This window comes from Stigmatopora nigra, chromosome 1 (assembly GCF_051989575.1).
Source record: "Stigmatopora nigra isolate UIUO_SnigA chromosome 1, RoL_Snig_1.1, whole genome shotgun sequence".
NCBI classification, from domain to species: domain Eukaryota; kingdom Metazoa; phylum Chordata; class Actinopteri; order Syngnathiformes; family Syngnathidae; genus Stigmatopora; species Stigmatopora nigra.
In genome coordinates, this window is record NC_135508.1 from 8,350,337 (window position 1) to 8,367,500 (window position 17,164).

Sequence of the window (17,164 nt, forward strand, 5' to 3'; positions counted from 1 at the left end):
CTGGGTGGATCTCACTTCATGCCTCTTTTTACTTTTTAATCATGCTTTTTTTTACTAAAAATGTATGGTTTCCAATTTTATGGTGTTTTTCTCCCCCAATGTTCTACCTTTTTTTCTTGTTCTTATTTTCAGGTAATTATGTAGTGCGCTAAGGCTTTTTTATGTGTGAATAAGTATATGATTGAACATATGTAAACCAGGTTGGGTGTGTGGTTAGTGGATCGGCCTCAGCTCTGAGATTGAAGGTTTGACCCTAGATTTTGGATCTTCCTGTGTGGAATTTGCATGTTCTTGTGTGGGTTTTCTCTGGGTGCTCTGGTTTCCACACACGTCCCCAAAACATGCCTTGTAGGCTGGTTAAACACTCAAAGTTACCCTTAGACATTTGTGTGTGTGAATGGCCGTCTCCTTTTGCCCAGCGATTGGCTGCTCGCCAATTCAGGGTGTCCTCCACCTGGTGCCCGTAGTTGGCTGGGATAGGCTCCAGCACCCCTGGCCACCCTTGCGAGGATACGCGGTACAGCAAATTAATAAATATATATCAAGAAACTCTGGCATCAAGGAAATAATATTGAGACCTCCACCTACTACATGACCCAAAATGCAATGCCCTCACCTGAAGACACCAGGCTCAAAATATTTTTTTAATACACCAAAAATATTCATTACCACATTTACATTTATAATCCAGCGATCAGTTGAAACGATTAAAAATGAGAACTTCCAATAAACGATCTCACCATTTTTTTACTTTTTTGAGAGTTCATTGGCCTTTATTTTGAAATCCCTCCGACGCTTCCGATCTGACACGGCACATATTCCATTGGAGCGTGACTGAGCATGGATACAGCGGCAATTTGGCAGCTCCCCGAACGTCACCTCCCCGACGTCGCCACAGGCCTCCGCCCAGGTTGAGACGCCGTCGTTTCGACACGACGCTCACTCCGTCACTCCGCGCCCGAGCGGACGACCCTCAGCTTGTTTGACGCTGCGAGCCGTTGCGAACGGAGCGTTAGCTGGCCGGGCGTTAGCATGGCCGATGGGAAAGCCAACCTGGTGGCATCGGACGGGACGACGAGGCGGGGACACAGTGAAAGTAAGACCACATCTGTATATCTCAACTCTGGGCAACTTGATTCGTTTGCTTTGTGCGGAAACAAAGTGTAATTGTCCACACAGAAGCCATATTAGTCGTAGTCATCAGTAAGTTTCATTCTACTTTGTGTACGGTTAACACAAATGAGTGACTGTAGTTGGCGATAACAGTTGTTAGTGACGTAATACCTATAAGAACATTTCTACAAGTAGTAATACTCGATAGGAAAATGCAGATCCCAAGTAATGGGTCCTAAGTGCAGTCATGCCTTTAGATACGAGCATCATGCGTTCAGCGATTGAGCTCATATGAATTTAATTGTATCCCAAATCAATGTTTCCCATCGAAATTAACTAAATACAAGTTAATTTTTTTACCACCCTCTGAAAAAAAACACACAAAACGGGATTTATACAATGGAAAAACATTTTAATGGTTTTAATTGACCAGAGTAACAAATAACTGGTGGTTATGATAAAAAGAGAAATTATTCTCAGAATTCTCAGCATTTGCTCAGAATTTTACCCGTATCTGGAATTCCTTGTATGTCGAAGTATTACTGCATACGCGGTGTTTGTGCTTATTATTTGAACTTTTTGGCGTAGTGGCTGCTGACGTGGTTATCCGACGCTCGTTTGGTCCAAGTGGATACAAGAAACTTCTGTCTTTACGAGTGTAAACACAACCTGAGTCAATATTATTCTAAGGTGCCTGCGAGTCTTCCATGCTTGCACCCAGCAAGTTGATTTATTCATTGGTCAAGCTTAAAGGGACAGAACGTTTCTCTGAGTTATTAACTATTGAAATGACCACTTATTTTGACCTCATGGTCATGGAGAAAATCATTATTAACACAGATTGGGGGACTCTTCTATTTTTTTGCAATTACCAAAATTATATTAAAATATACAAATGGCATACCTCCCAAATTAGGGTACTATATGTAATTTTGAATGCAATGTGGAATTGCTGAGTTTTCATTCATTTCAATTTCATTCAAAATAGAAAAGACTCGGAACCAAAGTTGAAAAGTTTTTTCGTTTTAAGGGGAAAATATGTTAATATTAAATTACATTGGTGTTGACAAATCTAAAAATACAAAGTTGGGATGACGCCAATTCCACACCAATCCTTCAGCAACCATCTTGGGACCGAGGAGACAAGTTTGTCAAGTTTCAACTTGGAAGGGACCGCATTCCTTTTTTTTCTCTGATACATGACGTTAACTATGTTGCCACCCGGCAAATGTGTTTATCTAAGAATAAAAAATGGTTCGCTATTGGGAAAGTATCTCCGTCGCCATTACTGAAAACTCCTTGGCCCGTCCTCTGACAACATCAGCTGTCCAACCGCACTCTTTGCGGCAGTACGCGATGATCAGGCATGTTCTGGTCTTGTAATGTGGCAGACCATCTGTTTCGAGACACACTGAGAAGGGTTGGTCATGTAAGATTTACATAAAAAGGAGAAAAAATTCAAGTGGGTTGTCCGAATGATGTATTTTATCCAGGAAAAATCTAACTTTAATTATTAATTCTAATAAGATGTTACATTTCAGATGTATTTCATTATTCTTCTCAACTGAATCAAATAGTTTTTGTGATTCTGTTTTTGTCAGATATAATACAAATGTTTTTAGTGAGTTCAAGTTCTACATTGATTATTGGAGTTCTTTTTTACATTTATGGAAATAGAAAGGAATTTGCCCAAACTGTGAGTTTGTGTCAATTTAAAATATGGAGAGATAAAGAAACGCTGAAATGATTTGAAGTTCTTGTGTTAGCTTCTTCAAATATTTGCCTGAGGGGGAGTGTGAGATTTCCACAGAAATTTTAAAATGAGTTCTTGAAATGGCTCATCTGCCAGATCGTAAAAGACATCTCAAAACTAGAAAAACTGCAGCTGCCAAACAAGTCAAAGACAAACGGAACAAGTAGTGACAAAAATGTAGCAGAGGTAGCTTCTTTGTCCGTAATTGAAGTGGATGGAGGAATAAAATCGTCTTTCTGGATGTTGTCAATGCATTACCATATAAAATATTTGGCAAATTGCTGATATCTTACATATCGCTTATTTCAAGTTTTAATGTTTCGGTTATATTTTGAATATCAAAATTTGGCACGTGGACATAATTAATTGCATTAATTTTTCATCTGCAGGTGCAACTTTTTCTGTACCTAATTTGTATATTATTTCATTGATGAGTATCAATTTAAAGCCGCTTTAAATACTGATCCGAATCTGTCATGTTGCCCCTAACAAAATGTGTCTGTGTGTGTGTGTGTGTGTGTGTGTTTGCAGCAGTGTACTTCAAGCTAAAGTACATAAGTTTGGCTGTACTGGTGGTCCAGAATGCATCGCTCATCCTCAGCATTCAATACGTTCGCATGTTACCGGGCGAGAAATTCCTGGCCACATCGGCCGTGGTCATGGCGGAGATCCTCAAGGTGCTGACGTGTGTTCTTATTATCCTGCTGCAGAAAAGATGTAAGTCTCCTGGACTTCAAACTTTACCTGGGAAATATCATTACAATTGGCATTATGTTTGTAAAATGTCTACACAAATCATAGGCATTGCACAGTTTGAAATTTAAACAGTATATTCGCCAAACCATTTCGGAGAGCTTTTCTTTGAGGAAGCAAAATGGTACAGCTAACTTAACTGGTTAGGTTGAAATGACTGCCCTCAACTGGTTCCTCCCAAGCAATTAAAGTGAATCATCTTGTATTTTGTGGACAGTCAACGTGAAGGAAACCATTTTGTGCCTGGTGGATGCCATCTTGCAGAAGGACGTGCTGAAGTTGTCTGTTCCCTCTCTCATATACACGCTGCAGAACAACTTGCAGTACATTGCCATTTCCAATCTTCCCGCTGCCACGTTCCAGGTGCATTACAAATCGATTGTGAACATAGTGAACCTTCACTAAGGGGTTATGGGATGCTCTATTAGCGGTGCAGGTTAACTATCCATGTATCGGAACCACCTAAATTCTCACTATGGCGGTCTTCAGGTGACGTACCAACTGAAGATCCTGACCACGGCGATCTTCAGTGTTCTGATGCTGAAGAAGACTCTGTCCAAAGTGCAGTGGCTTTCACTACTACTGCTCTTTGTTGGCGTTGCTATCGTACAGGTAGGCCAGCCGCCATACCGTATGTAGTCTTAAAGTCCCATTGAATTTGATAGATCAAACTTCACTTTACCACTAGTTTTTGTTTTTTCCAAGAAATTCTATTGTTTATATATAGTGTCTGAACTTGGAACAACACAAACTATGAAAAAAAGCTGATTTTTTTTTTTTTAATGTATTGAACTGAACAAAGAAGGAAATGGAGAAGCTAGTAAGAAGTCTATTCCGTTCTTTTAATACAAACATTTTTCTCAAGACTCCTTCAAATAAGTGACACATGGTGTGTTGCCAATGAAAGACCGTTAACAAAGGTATAAGAGATTAAAAAAATATATATCATAATCCTTGCCTGCAATGATTAAAACCTTAAAGTCACAAAGCTCTTATTTTTGGCAGTGGGAATACAGTAATCCCTCGAATATCGCAGTCAATGTAGACCAGACATGGCCGCGATAAGCAAGAGTGGCTTCTGCTTATGAGTTTCAACGTGGATCTTCACATTTTAAGAACTTTGAATAATAATATTAAAATATTTTTTTATCATCATTAGCAGCATAAATCGGAAAATGGCAAATTTGTGAGAAGTAAAGATGCAATAATTGAGGAATTACTGTACTCACTGATTGCTCACACCAATAACAGGAGTCAAAGTCATCACAAAACATTTTATTTTGTCTTTATTCTGCTTTTTACTCATTGTGCATAAGTCTCCACAATAAGTGGTACTTCAATGTATACCCATATCGTATTTTTCCTTCAAAATGTGTATGCTTATTGGTCGGCAGGTGCAGCTGGGGGGCACCAAGCAAGAAGTGAGAGCCAATCAGAACAACGCCGTAGGCCTGGCCGCCGTGATTGTCAGCTGCATGTCGTCGGGCTTCGCCGGCGTCTACTTCGAGAAGATCCTGAAGGGGAGCTCGGCCTCGGTGTGGGTGCGCAACGTCCAGCTGGGCATTTTCGGCACGGCGCTGGGCACGCTGGCCCTCTGGTGGAACGACGGCGCCACCGTGACCAGATTAGGTTTCTTCACGGGCTACACGCCCATGGTGTGGGGCGTCATTCTCAACCAGACGTTCGGCGGCCTCTTGGTTGCCGTGGTGGTCAAGTACGCCGACAACATCTTGAAGGGCTTCGCCACCTCCTTCTCCATCATCATCTCCACTATCATGTCCATCTACCTGTTCGCCTTCCACGTGGACCAGCTGTTTATTGCCGGCGCCGGGCTGGTCATCGCCGCCGTCTACATGTACAGCCTGCCTAAATCGACGCCGAGCCTCAATTCGTCGTCCTCCTCCTCCATGAGAACTGAGGAGGGCTGCAAAGTGGAGGCCTTTCAGACCAAGTCAGTAGTGGTCAAGTGATCCGCTTCTCATCTTTTGTTCTCTTTGACGGCTGCGTTCAATATCGTCCACTCGCTCCCTTTTACTTAGTCATTTACGCTCCGGGAAAAAGGGTTCTCAATTCTATAATACAAGTACTTGAACTTTAATAATAGGCTGTTAAGTTCCAAAAACATTATATAAGTTGCATTTACACAAGCACAGAAAGTCTCCATATTATTATTTATACGTCTAATGCTGTCAAAGGCAATCAATAAGTGCACTCACTCTAAAGGGTTAAGAGAATAAAATGGAATTATACATTGTTTTAAAATACCGGTTTTAACAACTACATTTCCTTCACGGCTGCATTTACTAAATGTTAACTGCGTCCGATTTCTATTTTGATGATCATGACTTTTTACAGTGTATCCTCAAAAACCCAGGATGCAAATATTTTTCAACGTCTTTGCAGGCTTATTTGGTGCACATTTATTTGACGCTAAAAAAAAGAAAAAAACACCCATCGCCCCATTTGGGGAACTTAAGTGAACGATTTTGGACACAGCCTCTCTCTTGCTCACATCCTTTCTGCATCTGACCTCCCTCCTAACACACTAACTGGTCGCGTTCCAAAGCACACCAGGAGAAAGAAACGTACAGGGACAATTCTTAATCATCAATGATTACCATTGCTCCTTAATCCAACAAAATGGTTGCAAGCCATCCAGCACAAAGGAGTGAATTAGTCATCATTCGGCTGGTGTGTGCAAATCGGCTTCTGGAAACCAGGAATGAAGAAGTCGGCGTCCGGTGTCGGAGGACTAAGAGAAGCCCGCCTGCGGACGACTGACCGACCGGTGCCTTTTCTTTGGACGCCGATGGGTTAGAATCTAACTCATCACCTGTTCGATGACAATGTGCCAGATGGATGATGGATAGAACATATTTTGGGGGTTCAAACTCAAAGTATGTTTCTTGTCCAGTGTTTAGCACAGTTTAGTCGCTCTGTGCTTATCTTTCAGTTCAGACAAAATGCTGGCAACCTTTTTCTCACTTTTGTTCATTACAAAGGGCTCCCAATTTTATAGACGCTTAAGTTAAGTAAACAAACAGTAGCCCAACAATACTTGTTCAGGCAGTGAATGACGACCGATCTTTCTTTTGTCAAAACAAAAGTATACATTGGCTCGTGATCCGCCCAGGGCCCACCCTGCCTTTCTCTCGTGCCATAAAAATAGGAAAGAGGGTCCTTCCTTCCATTTATAGTTTATAATCAGCACTCTCATGGAGGCCAAGGTGCTCCAGGCAGTGGTAAATTGAAGCCGGGGTTCTAACCGATGACCTTTTTCAATCACTGGATGAACTGAGTTGTGGATGCATGCCTGGACTAAATCTTTCTTTTCTAAATGTTCAATTCTATCCTGAAAGTTGTTTTTTGGGGGGTGGGGGGAATTATGAAATTGGGTCTTTAGTTATTCCACAAGAGCAATTGTTAATTTTCTTTTCTAAATGTATTATATATATATTTGTATTTAATGAAGGCTTTTGATTGTTGGTAGGAGGGGACGAGGGGGGTTGGTAGAGGTGCACCTTTCCTCTTTTCCCCATGCAGTTTAATGACTGACTTTTTTGATGACTTGTTAAATATTTCAAATTGAAAAATGTATTGAAATCAGGATGTGGGGATTTCATTTTCTTGCCATATCACCCAGCACCGTGTGTTGCTCATTTGTGGCAAGACAGCCTCTGCGTCATATTTGTGACTTGATTGCACTTACCTCGGGTCGAAAGTTTGCAGGCATGTGGCTAAATGGCGGCTTTGCAACGCATCATCTCATTTTCAGAACCGCTTTTCTCTCATTGGGGTCACAGGGCTTATCCTAGCTGACTCTAGGCCTGACATTGGTGGCCATTTGATCGCAGGGCACAAGGAGACTCACAACCATGCACACTCATACCCATACCAAGGGCCAATTTAGAGTGTCCAATCAGCCTACCATGCTTGTTTTTGGAATGTGGGAGGAAACTGGAGTACCCAGAGAAAACCCACACAGGTCCTGGAATAACATGCAAACTAGTGGACTGACTTGGATTTGAGCCCAGACTCCAGATATGTGAGGCTGCTGCTCTAATCCCTTGCTCCACCGGACCACCGCTTTGCAACATGTTCATTTATTTATCCTTTTTTTTTTTAATCATAAGCCTTTGTTGGGAAAGATCCTGATTGTTTTTCGTTTTTTATTTTTTTAAAGAAATTTAAAGTAAAATGGCGGAATATGGAAATGGTAAATGACTATATTTTACAAGTCTTACTCTGCTGTTAGATTTGTGCTTGTAAAAAGAATCACGATAAATTCAGCAATTAATTGAAGACACGCTGCCATGCCACCATTTAGTTGAACCTCATGTCAAATGCTGCTGTGGGAATTTGTACCAATGAATTTATACTTGATTTACATTTTATAAATATACTATATATCTGAGACTATAAAGCAGGCGTGTGACTTGTTACACGCTTTCCGCCTTTGTTGTTACTCCTCACCAAGCAAAGAATGTATTGTTGACTTGACTTCTAACTTCACCTACACTTAACAAGTCACAAAAAAAGGAATTACAAGTATGTATTGGCATATTTAATAAAGTAACAAGTAACATCCTGCAAATTGATGTCTGTCATAATATTTTGACATGGCAATGTGAAGGAAATAATCCTCCTTTTAGGCAGTATTCTTACCAAATTCTCCTTTTCCTTGTCTCTGATTTACAGGTTCGACAAGAAGGAGAAAGGATCTTAAGACGCCCACGTCTTCACTTGACTGACACCCACCGTCTCGTCTATCTATGGTGGTCTCTTGGACGACACGGTTTCATTTTTGTTTTTGATATATCCTTTTTTTTTTAATATACATCTGAAAATGTCCCCATTTCAATTTAAAAAAAGCACTAGTGTGCTATTTCAGGCTGAAGGCTGTGATTATTTCTTATTGTTTTTGTTTTGTTTTTTATTGTTTATTTGTGACCAAAAAAAATAAACTGTAGTTAATGAGCCTCTCTGTTCTGGGGTCCTAGGTTCAAATCCAAGTCAGGTCCACCTTTGTGGAGTTTGCATGTTCTTCCCAGACCTGTGTGGGTTTCCTCTGGGTAATCTAGTTTTCTCCCACATTCCAAAAACATGCATGGTAGGACACTTTGAATTGCTTCTAGGTATGGGTGTGAGGTTGCATGGGTGTCCTTTGTCTCTTTATCAGGGTGTCCTCCGCCTCTGGCCCGCAGACAGCTGGGATTGTCTCCAGCACCTCCTGGGACCTTAATGAGGATAAAGCGATTCAGAAAATAATAAGGTATTTCTTTCTTTCTAAATGCATGCCTACTCCAAGGCACTTCTTAATTGGGTATCAAATACTTTTTTTGTCCTATAGAGTGCACACGTTTAACTTATTGGCTGCCTTTGACACTGCTAGCTGCATAATCCATATTCATTGGGAGGAGGGGTGAATGAATGTATGAAAAGGAAAAAAAGGGTTTCATGACCAATGTGTACCTTTGCTTTTATTCATTTTAATTTTATGAAATGTTTTTGTGTGTGTTTGTAATGATAGATCAAACTACACTTGTAGTTTGCACCTGCATCCACTCGAGGGCAGCAAAATCTTGCTTGTACCCAAGGCCAATCATCTCATAGTCATTCATCTTTTACAGCGTTTATCCTCACGAGTCTCGCCCCCCAAAAATCCAATTAGTGATTTGATAGAGCGTTAGTCCCGCCCCTTTTCACGTCAGTTGCCACCACGCTGCAATTACAACGCTCCAAGACACGCTCTGGTTAGTGCCAGTTCCAGACGTCCCATCCACCTTTAACTGGGCACTGATTGGACGTCTATCGTCGTCAATGGCCGCTGATGACTTAGCCCTAGCACTGCGAGGTCGTGTCGTCGCAGGGGACCAAGCTCGAGTCTCGTCCCTACCGATGCGCTCCTTCCGAACTCGCGAGGGTGCATCGGTGTGTGACGTCAGGTGCAAAGGAGGCGGGGTGTGTGCGGTGACGTCAGTCGCGGGAGCTGCAGCATCCCCTTTAAAAGGCTCGCGCCGGGCTCAGGGTCAAGAGCATTATATCAGCTGGGCTGAGCCTTCTTCACGCCGCGAGCATTCGTCAAGTGAAGAGGCAAGCGTCCCGGTGAAAAGCCCTAACCAGCCCACCCTGTCACCCGGACTGGTTTAGGAGGACTCGGCGAACCCATGTTCGTCGTGTGGTGACCCCCTCCTCCCCCTCAGCTTTCTTGCCGATGAGATTCTTCAAGCTGACGTTCAAGTGTTTTGTGGATTGTTTCTGAACGTCGACGTTCGGCCACTTTTCGTCTTTGATTTGGCTTGCCTTGGATTTCTTTTTGGAACGTTTCCAGCTTCAGTTGATTTGGAACTCGAGAGGGCGCGGGGCAGAGAGAGAGAGAGAGAGAGAAGGGGTAAAATAGAAAACGCTTTTTTTGGATATTTTTGAACGGGCGCCTTTTTGATTGATGGACAGACAGACTGCGCCCCCGTCCTGCTGCCCACTGCTGCCCCCAGAGGAGGCCAAGAGGAGTCACTTCGGCGGGGGGCTGATGGCCCCGGCGTCGTCGACAGCGGCGGCGGCGGCGGTTGGGTTGGACGGAACCGGGCCAGAGGGCAGGAAAGGCGGCGTGGTGGTGGGAGTACCGCCGGTCCCGGTGCCGATGCCGGTGCGCCAGGAACGCGAGACATGGAGCCGGCAAATGGACTTCATCATGTCGTGCGTGGGCTTCGCTGTCGGCCTGGGAAACGTCTGGAGGTTCCCCTATCTTTGCTACAAGAACGGAGGAGGTGAGTGGCAATCACATATCAATCAAATGTTCCCACTTTAGGCAAAAAGTCAAGGAAAAGCACAACAGCTGCAACACAAAGTTCTTATGTTCTGTCAGAAGGGAAGAAAGTGTCCATGAGATTGCACTTAAAAAGTTTCAAGTAAACAACAAAAGGCACAACAATGTAACCACAATGAAATCTTGCTCGTCCAAAATACCAACTGATAAGATATACTGTATTTTCCCATGAAAATAGTTGGAATATCCCAAGAATGGCATCTCCTCCCTGCAGGATTTGCTGTAAAATTGAAAGATAGTTGTATAAAGAACTTGTACTGATTAAATGTCATGGCAAAGGATTTTGAGGCACAGAAAATAATCCATATTTTTGATTAAAGTGAGAAAAGTAAATATAATATGCAATACAATCATATTATTCCAAATGTAAATAAAAAAGATGAATTATTCAGATAAAACTTAAAACAAGAAAAAAATACTTTATCACAATTAACAATTATTGAAAAGCAATACTGTGATGCACATCTTTAATTGTCAATAATTGTCTTGGAAGTTTTCCATTAGGAATATCTGCATGATACCAGTAATTAAAAGTAAAATTTATTTAAAAATAAAAGGTTTCCTGTTACTGTGATGTCTTTCTGTAGTATTTTTCTTGATAGATGGAATCAGTGTGCTTTTTCTTTGTTTTTTGAAACTTCGAATGGCTGTCACAGCGACAAAGTTGGCTGTGAGTGTAAAACTTTTGACTTTTGAAAAAGTTGTAGTCCTGAAAGATCATGCTTCAGTGCCATTGACGACAAATAGAGTCCTGGAAAAAAAACAATTGGATGTCGATTGTCGTCAATGACGGTCCATTTGGAGCGGGTATTGCAATTTAAAAAGTCAAACTTGAGCCCGCCCACCAGCAAAGTACTTCCAGGTGGCCTAATTTGAAAGACTTGATGGTTGATTGACAGACTGACCAAAGTCAAATATTTGTATTCAGAAAATTACACACACCTACAGAGAAAAAAAAACTCCAGCCTCCTAGCGCAAAAATGTGCGAGCCCATGAAGAAATACACACACAAACAAAACCTTTTCTGATTGGACGACAGCCTTACATTGAACGGAAAAGGTTTGCTCGCTCTCACGGGATGAAGATGAAGGTCAGTGAGTGTTAATGTGCTCGTATACCAAATAGGCAACGGGCGACCTTTGTAGAAGCACGGTGACGACCTTGTCTCCCAAATGAAGGTCAGGTGGACGGAAAGTGCGTTTGTCGGACTCCTGCTGGCTCTGGCTTCCAATGAAGGTCACGTCGCCGTCCGTCAAGGGCTCCACGGGCGGCCATGTTGGCTCGGAACTTTGCTAGCGGCTAATGTTAGCCATTGCTTTTCATATACTTGGTAGGCATGTCAGTGTTGCCCAAGATCAGTTGAGCAAGTTGATCATTGAAAACCGTGGCGTGGTGTGTGTTTTTTAGGTTGTGTTTTTATTTGCACATTTGTGAAGAGATTTTGATGAGTCATGAGTCTAGTTGCCAGGGTAACCTGTCTATTGCCCCACGCCCTCTCCTCACTTATTGATGGTTTGTCGCCACGGTGATGGGGTTCAGCGCGTGGGATATTTTCAGTGTGTACAAGCGTGACGCGGTCATCCCTGACACCACGTGCATCACCGTTTAGAGCTAGTTGGCGCTAATCCTTTAATCCTATTGGCCGACATCCAGGTGCCGCTACCAGAGATCGGCCGACGGCGCCACCTGTCAGTGCGGAGGGCCCGTTCGCCGGCGTCGAATCGCCTTGATGAGATTTTTGCGATGCTCATTCATTGGGTTGTTTGTTTGCAGCTGTGAATCATCCACCAATTGGCGACAAATAAAACCATGTTTGCTTAGAGGTCGACGTGACAGTCATTTAGGGGACTGAGAATTCTATTTCCACACAAAATGCCCAGAATTGTGTCACAGTTGTCCCATATACCCCAAGTGTGCAAAATATGTTGGTTTTGGGGGGATTGTACCCAATGATTTTGGCACAGCACAAAAGCTCCTTCACCTTTTTGCTAAAAAAAATATTGGGCTGCAAACCATTATTTAGGTAGTCAATTAATGACAGACGAGTCGACTGGTTTCTTCACATTTCATTTTAAATAAGACATAGTTTACTTTTTCCTCTTGTTTCCTTTTATTCAAAATATATTTAACCAACATTTTGAAAATGCCGTTTCTCCATCTTCTTAAAGGAATAAAATGATCATTTTTTAAAAAAATGACAAAAAAGATATTATAAAAATAATATCCCAATTCACAAATATGACATTCAAAAAAAAAAAAGAATATGGCCTGCCAAAAACAGCTGTCCATTAATGCTGGCAGCCCTTTTAATCACTTTATCTTTTCCTCATGAACTGTTGAAGATTTGTTGGACGGGATTAAAACGAATCTGTCCAAAAGTACAACCTAGGTAATTTCCTCCTACCATCCGACAACAGAACAACTGGAAGATATTACACATCCTCCGCAATATCCTTTTTAGGAAACAACTTATAAAAATACAGTGACACTGAAGGGAAAATAATTGTTGTCAAAATATACATGCTAATACATTTGCACTGTACTACATCCACACTATACTGGAACTCTAATTGAGGTCGCTCGTTGTTATAGGTTTTCCACAAGCATAAAATAACTCAATTAGCACAGTGATTTAGCCGGGATTAGCCAGATTAGCTCGCTAACGCGTCTCACTTTCTGTACACGGCCAATCGTGTGCAGCGTCCACGGCAATATGTCCGTGAATGAGGAAAAGCCACAAAACTGACTAGATTGGGGGCCTTTGAGGACCACATTTTGGCATCCCTGAAGTAATCCAAGTACCGTATTTTCACGACTATAAGGCGCGCTGCATTATAAGGCGCACCCTCAATGAATGAAATTTTTCCCGTATATAAGGCGCACTGTATTATAACGCGATCTGTCTGTCTATTTCGGAGAAAATTGAAGACTTAAATGCGCATTATAGTCGTGAAAATACGGTAATTGCTATTGACTACACAGTCACTACACAGTCACCTCTAGAGCCAGCCATTGTTGATGTTTTGGATAAAATCTTGCAGTGGGGGAGGAGCTATATGATGGAAGATTTTGTAAACTAAGATTGCATCTGCATATTTAAAGGTATTGTTTCAGTTCAGGCGTTTGTGTTTTTTTTAATATCCGACAATGGTGGCTTTTCGTTTTCTGTTTTTTCCATATATAAGGCGCACTGGATTATAAGGTGCACGGTCTATTTTGGAGAAAATTTAAGACTTTTAAGTGCGCCTTTATAGTCGTGAAAATACGGTACTTTAGCACGTAGCAGTATTACTACACCACCTGCATTGGAACTTCTGTAGGCTGACAATAAGTTATCAATTAAGCTGCAAAAAGTAGAGCGCGGTAATTGTTAACTTGATGAGTTGCTCTCTCCCTCCAACCAGGCGTCTTCCTCATCCCGTACCTACTGATCGTCTTTGTTGGCGGGGTGCCTATTTTCTTCCTGGAGATCTCTCTGGGCCAGTTCATGAAGGCGGGAAGCATCAATGTGTGGAACATCGCGCCGCTATTCAAAGGTAAGCCACGCCCCCGCTTCCCGTCCTCCGCTACGGCGTTTGAGTGAGACGATCGTGTCCCATAGTGGCTTTTGTCTGTAGGTCTGGGCTACGCGTCCATGGTGATCGTGTTTTTCTGCAATACGTATTACATCATGGTGCTGGCCTGGGCCTTCTACTACCTCATCAAGTCGTTCAACGCCACGCTGCCCTGGTCCACTTGCGACAACCCCTGGAACAGCAACTCCTGCGTGGATGCTTTCAGCCTCCACCTGTGCAAGAATGGCAGCTACAACGCCACAGCCGTCGGCGGCAACCTGACCTGCGACCACATCGCCCAGGGCAGATCGCCCATCATCGAGTTCTGGGAGTGAGTAAGCCCTCGCCAGACGTCCCGGTCCGAAGGAGAGTCTAACCTGTCGTTTTTGTGCGCAGGAACAAAGTTCTGAACATCTCGTCGGGTTTGGACGAGCCGGGTGAACTCAACTGGGAGTTGATGCTGTGTCTGATGGCCGTCTGGCTGCTCATCTACTTCTGCGTTTGGAAAGGGGTCAAATCTACTGGCAAGGTAAGATAGAGGAAAGGGAGAGCGGGACCTTGCTGGTGTTGACCTTGGCCCGCCACCACCGGTACCCACGCACGTGGGCGTCACGCTCATAAGTGGTCAAAGTTGATGTTATCGGCTGTCAAAAGCGACCCGCGCCGTCACATGGCAGACTAAGCGTTGCCGTGGCGACAATGCCGGGGGGAGGCACGGGCCGAAGGCGTGACGTAGCGGGCTGCCATTCGCACTTGGCCGAGGGGGAGGGGTCATTTATTCTGCAGTGGGACGTGACTGAGGAACACGACGCGCGTGCGTCCTCACCGACGTTACGTAATGGGTTAGTTACATGAAGATTGGATGTGTATTGCAGTTATGACATCACGCATTTAGTAGCAGTGGACGGGGTGGGCTGTGGAGGGGGGGGGGGGGGGATTGGGGGGCTTTAGACTCTGTTTGCCGGGGGGATTCAGCTGCGGTCCTTGGTTACGAGATGGAAAAAAAATGAACACATGGGCTGTCATTGATGCTGCTGGAGATCTGATCCATTTTGACTGTGAGGGGTGGCAGCGTTCATTCATTGAAACACTGCCTACTTTAAATGAACGCTAATAAATGGTTATATTAGTAAGCAATTAAACATAAAAATAATTCTGCTATGAGTGCATTGTGCAAATGTGTCGAAGTGGCAGTCCGGGGGCCAAATCTGGCCCGCCACATCATTTAATATGGCCCGGGAAAGTAAATCATGAGTGCTGACTTTCTGTTTTAGGTTCAAATTAAAATGAAGAGTATTGATGTATATTACATTTCCTGATTTTCCCTCTTTTTAAATCAAAATTTTTAATTTTTTATCAATTTTTTTCTGTGTTTTTAGTTAAAAATCATTTTGTAAAATCTAAAAATATTTCCAAAAAAAACTCGAATAAAAATTGTTTTAAATCTATAAAAAATTGAATATTCTGATCCTTTAATTCAATTCAATTAATGCATTCATTTAAACAAATATCCAAATATTATATCTAAAATGATCCGGCCCACAAAAAATCAAGTTGACGTTAAAGCGGCCCGTGAACCAACCCCGGCCCGGGTCTGACACCCCCCGCTCTAAGTTCTCTTAATGGCGATTAACTTTGTTTTGTTTTTGTTTTTTCTTCAAATTAAAAGGAGGGTAGCAAGCACGTCCTTAGCGCCACCGACTCTTCCTCCTAGTGTTTGACTTGCTTTTTTTCTGACTCAAATTTCCTCCCAAATTTCCAAAGCAATGGTTGTAGGTCAGTTGAACGCTCGATATTGTATACGTATTAAAGAAGCAACCGGAATGGAAGCATCAGTTATTCCCTTCTACAATTGTTACTTATCATTAACTTATTCATTTAATAGTTGTTGAGTGCAAAAAAATGTAATAATTAAACAAACCAATTCTTTTTTGTGTCTTATTTACTTCAACTTGATTAACTAAAAGATCAGTGATAATCATGAAATTATGGTACATTTTGATAATTCATCCTGACAAAATATTATTCATAATTACTTTAATTCAACTGTATTTCATTCAACAGTCAATCATTTCATATTTTTACTTACTACTTACAATTTATTGATTCAATAATATAGTATTACCTGATTCTAATTTCCACTCGAGATCATTAAAATAATCTAAAATGATTCATAGTTGGTTGTCACATGACATTCATTTAATTGTAATTGACTCGTAACTTATTTAAAAGGACAAAGAAGTAAATATTTCAATAGTTAGTTATATATTTTTCTTCAAAATAATGAGTCGTTACATTGTTTCAATTGTGTTACTCGTTTAATTCTAATGAACTATCCATTTAAAAAACACAATATTCTTGTATTTCTTATTGATAAACTCGTAATATATTTTAGAATGGGTTAGGGTTAGGGTGTGTTTAAATACAAAATGGTTAGGGTTAGAGGTTAGGGTGTGTTTAAATACAAAATAGTTAGGGCTTAGGTTTAGGGTGTGTTTAAAAACAAAATGGTTAGGGTTAGGGTACGTTTAAATACAAAATGGTTCAGTAAGGGTTAGGGTGTGTTTAAATACAAAATGGTTAGGGTTAGGGGTTAGGGTTAGGGTTAAGATTAGGGTTAGTGTTATGGTTACAGTGTGTTTAAATACAAAATGGTTAGGGATAGGGATAGGGTTAGGGTGTGTTTAAAAACAAAATGGTTAGGGTTAGGGTGCGTTTAAATACAAAATGGTTCAGTAAGGGTTAGGGTGTGTTTAAATACAAAATGGTTAGGGTTAGGGTGTGTTTAAATACAAAATGGTTAGGGTTGGGGTTAGGGGTTATGGTTCGGGGTTAGGGGTTATGGTTCGGGGTTAGGGGTTAGGGGTTAGGGGTTAGGGTTAGGGTTAGGGTTAGGGTTATTTTAAAACCATAACCCTAATGGCGACCAGAAGGGTTAGGGTTAGGGTTAGGGTTAGGGTTAGGGTTAGGGTTAGGGTTAGGGTTAGGGTTAGGGTTAGGGTTAGGGTTAGAGTTAGGGTTAGGGTTAGGGTTAGGGTGCGTTTAAATACAAAATGGTTCAGTAAGGGTTAGGGTGTGTTTAAATACAAAATGGTTAGGGTTAGGGTGTGTTTAAATACAAAATGGTTAGGGTTGGGGTTAGGGGTTATGGTTCGGGGTTAGGGG

At 42.0% G+C, this 17,164-nt stretch overlaps 2 protein-coding genes across 2 annotated transcripts in view; both read left to right on the top strand.

The window, feature by feature from the left end:
- Nucleotides 1-805: 805 nt before the first annotated feature.
- slc35a2 (solute carrier family 35 member 2) lies at nt 806-8,598 on the top strand. Its single transcript, XM_077726846.1, has 6 exons — nt 806-1,096; nt 3,398-3,583; nt 3,837-3,982; nt 4,109-4,231; nt 5,014-5,570; nt 8,318-8,598. Exons 1-6 carry the CDS (start codon nt 1,033-1,035, stop codon nt 8,343-8,345), a joined length of 1,104 nt encoding a protein of 367 aa, XP_077582972.1. The 5' UTR covers nt 806-1,032; the 3' UTR covers nt 8,346-8,598.
- A 1,005-nt stretch (nt 8,599-9,603) lies between these two features.
- The window catches only part of slc6a8 (solute carrier family 6 member 8), a 15,792-nt gene continuing 8,231 nt past the window's right edge, over nt 9,604-17,164 (top strand). The window contains exons 1-4 of the mRNA XM_077725450.1: nt 9,604-10,386; nt 13,850-13,981; nt 14,063-14,330; nt 14,396-14,528. Of these exons, the coding sequence (XP_077581576.1) occupies nt 10,065-10,386; nt 13,850-13,981; nt 14,063-14,330; nt 14,396-14,528 (855 nt within the window). The 5' untranslated portion in view covers nt 9,604-10,064. The remainder of the gene's footprint in view (nt 10,387-13,849; nt 13,982-14,062; nt 14,331-14,395; nt 14,529-17,164) is intronic.

Bases quoted from the DNA above. Each gene is read 5' to 3' on its own strand.
- slc35a2 (XM_077726846.1), top strand. From the start codon at position 1,033: ATGGCCGATGGGAAAGCCAACCTGGTGGCATCGGACGGGACGACGAGG. The intron at 3,584-3,836 runs GTAAGTCTCCTG...TTTTGTGGACAG, and splicing joins TATCCTGCTGCAGAAAAGAT to TCAACGTGAAGGAAACCATT. The intron at 5,571-8,317 runs GTCAGTAGTGGT...TCTGATTTACAG, and splicing joins GTGGAGGCCTTTCAGACCAA to GTTCGACAAGAAGGAGAAAG.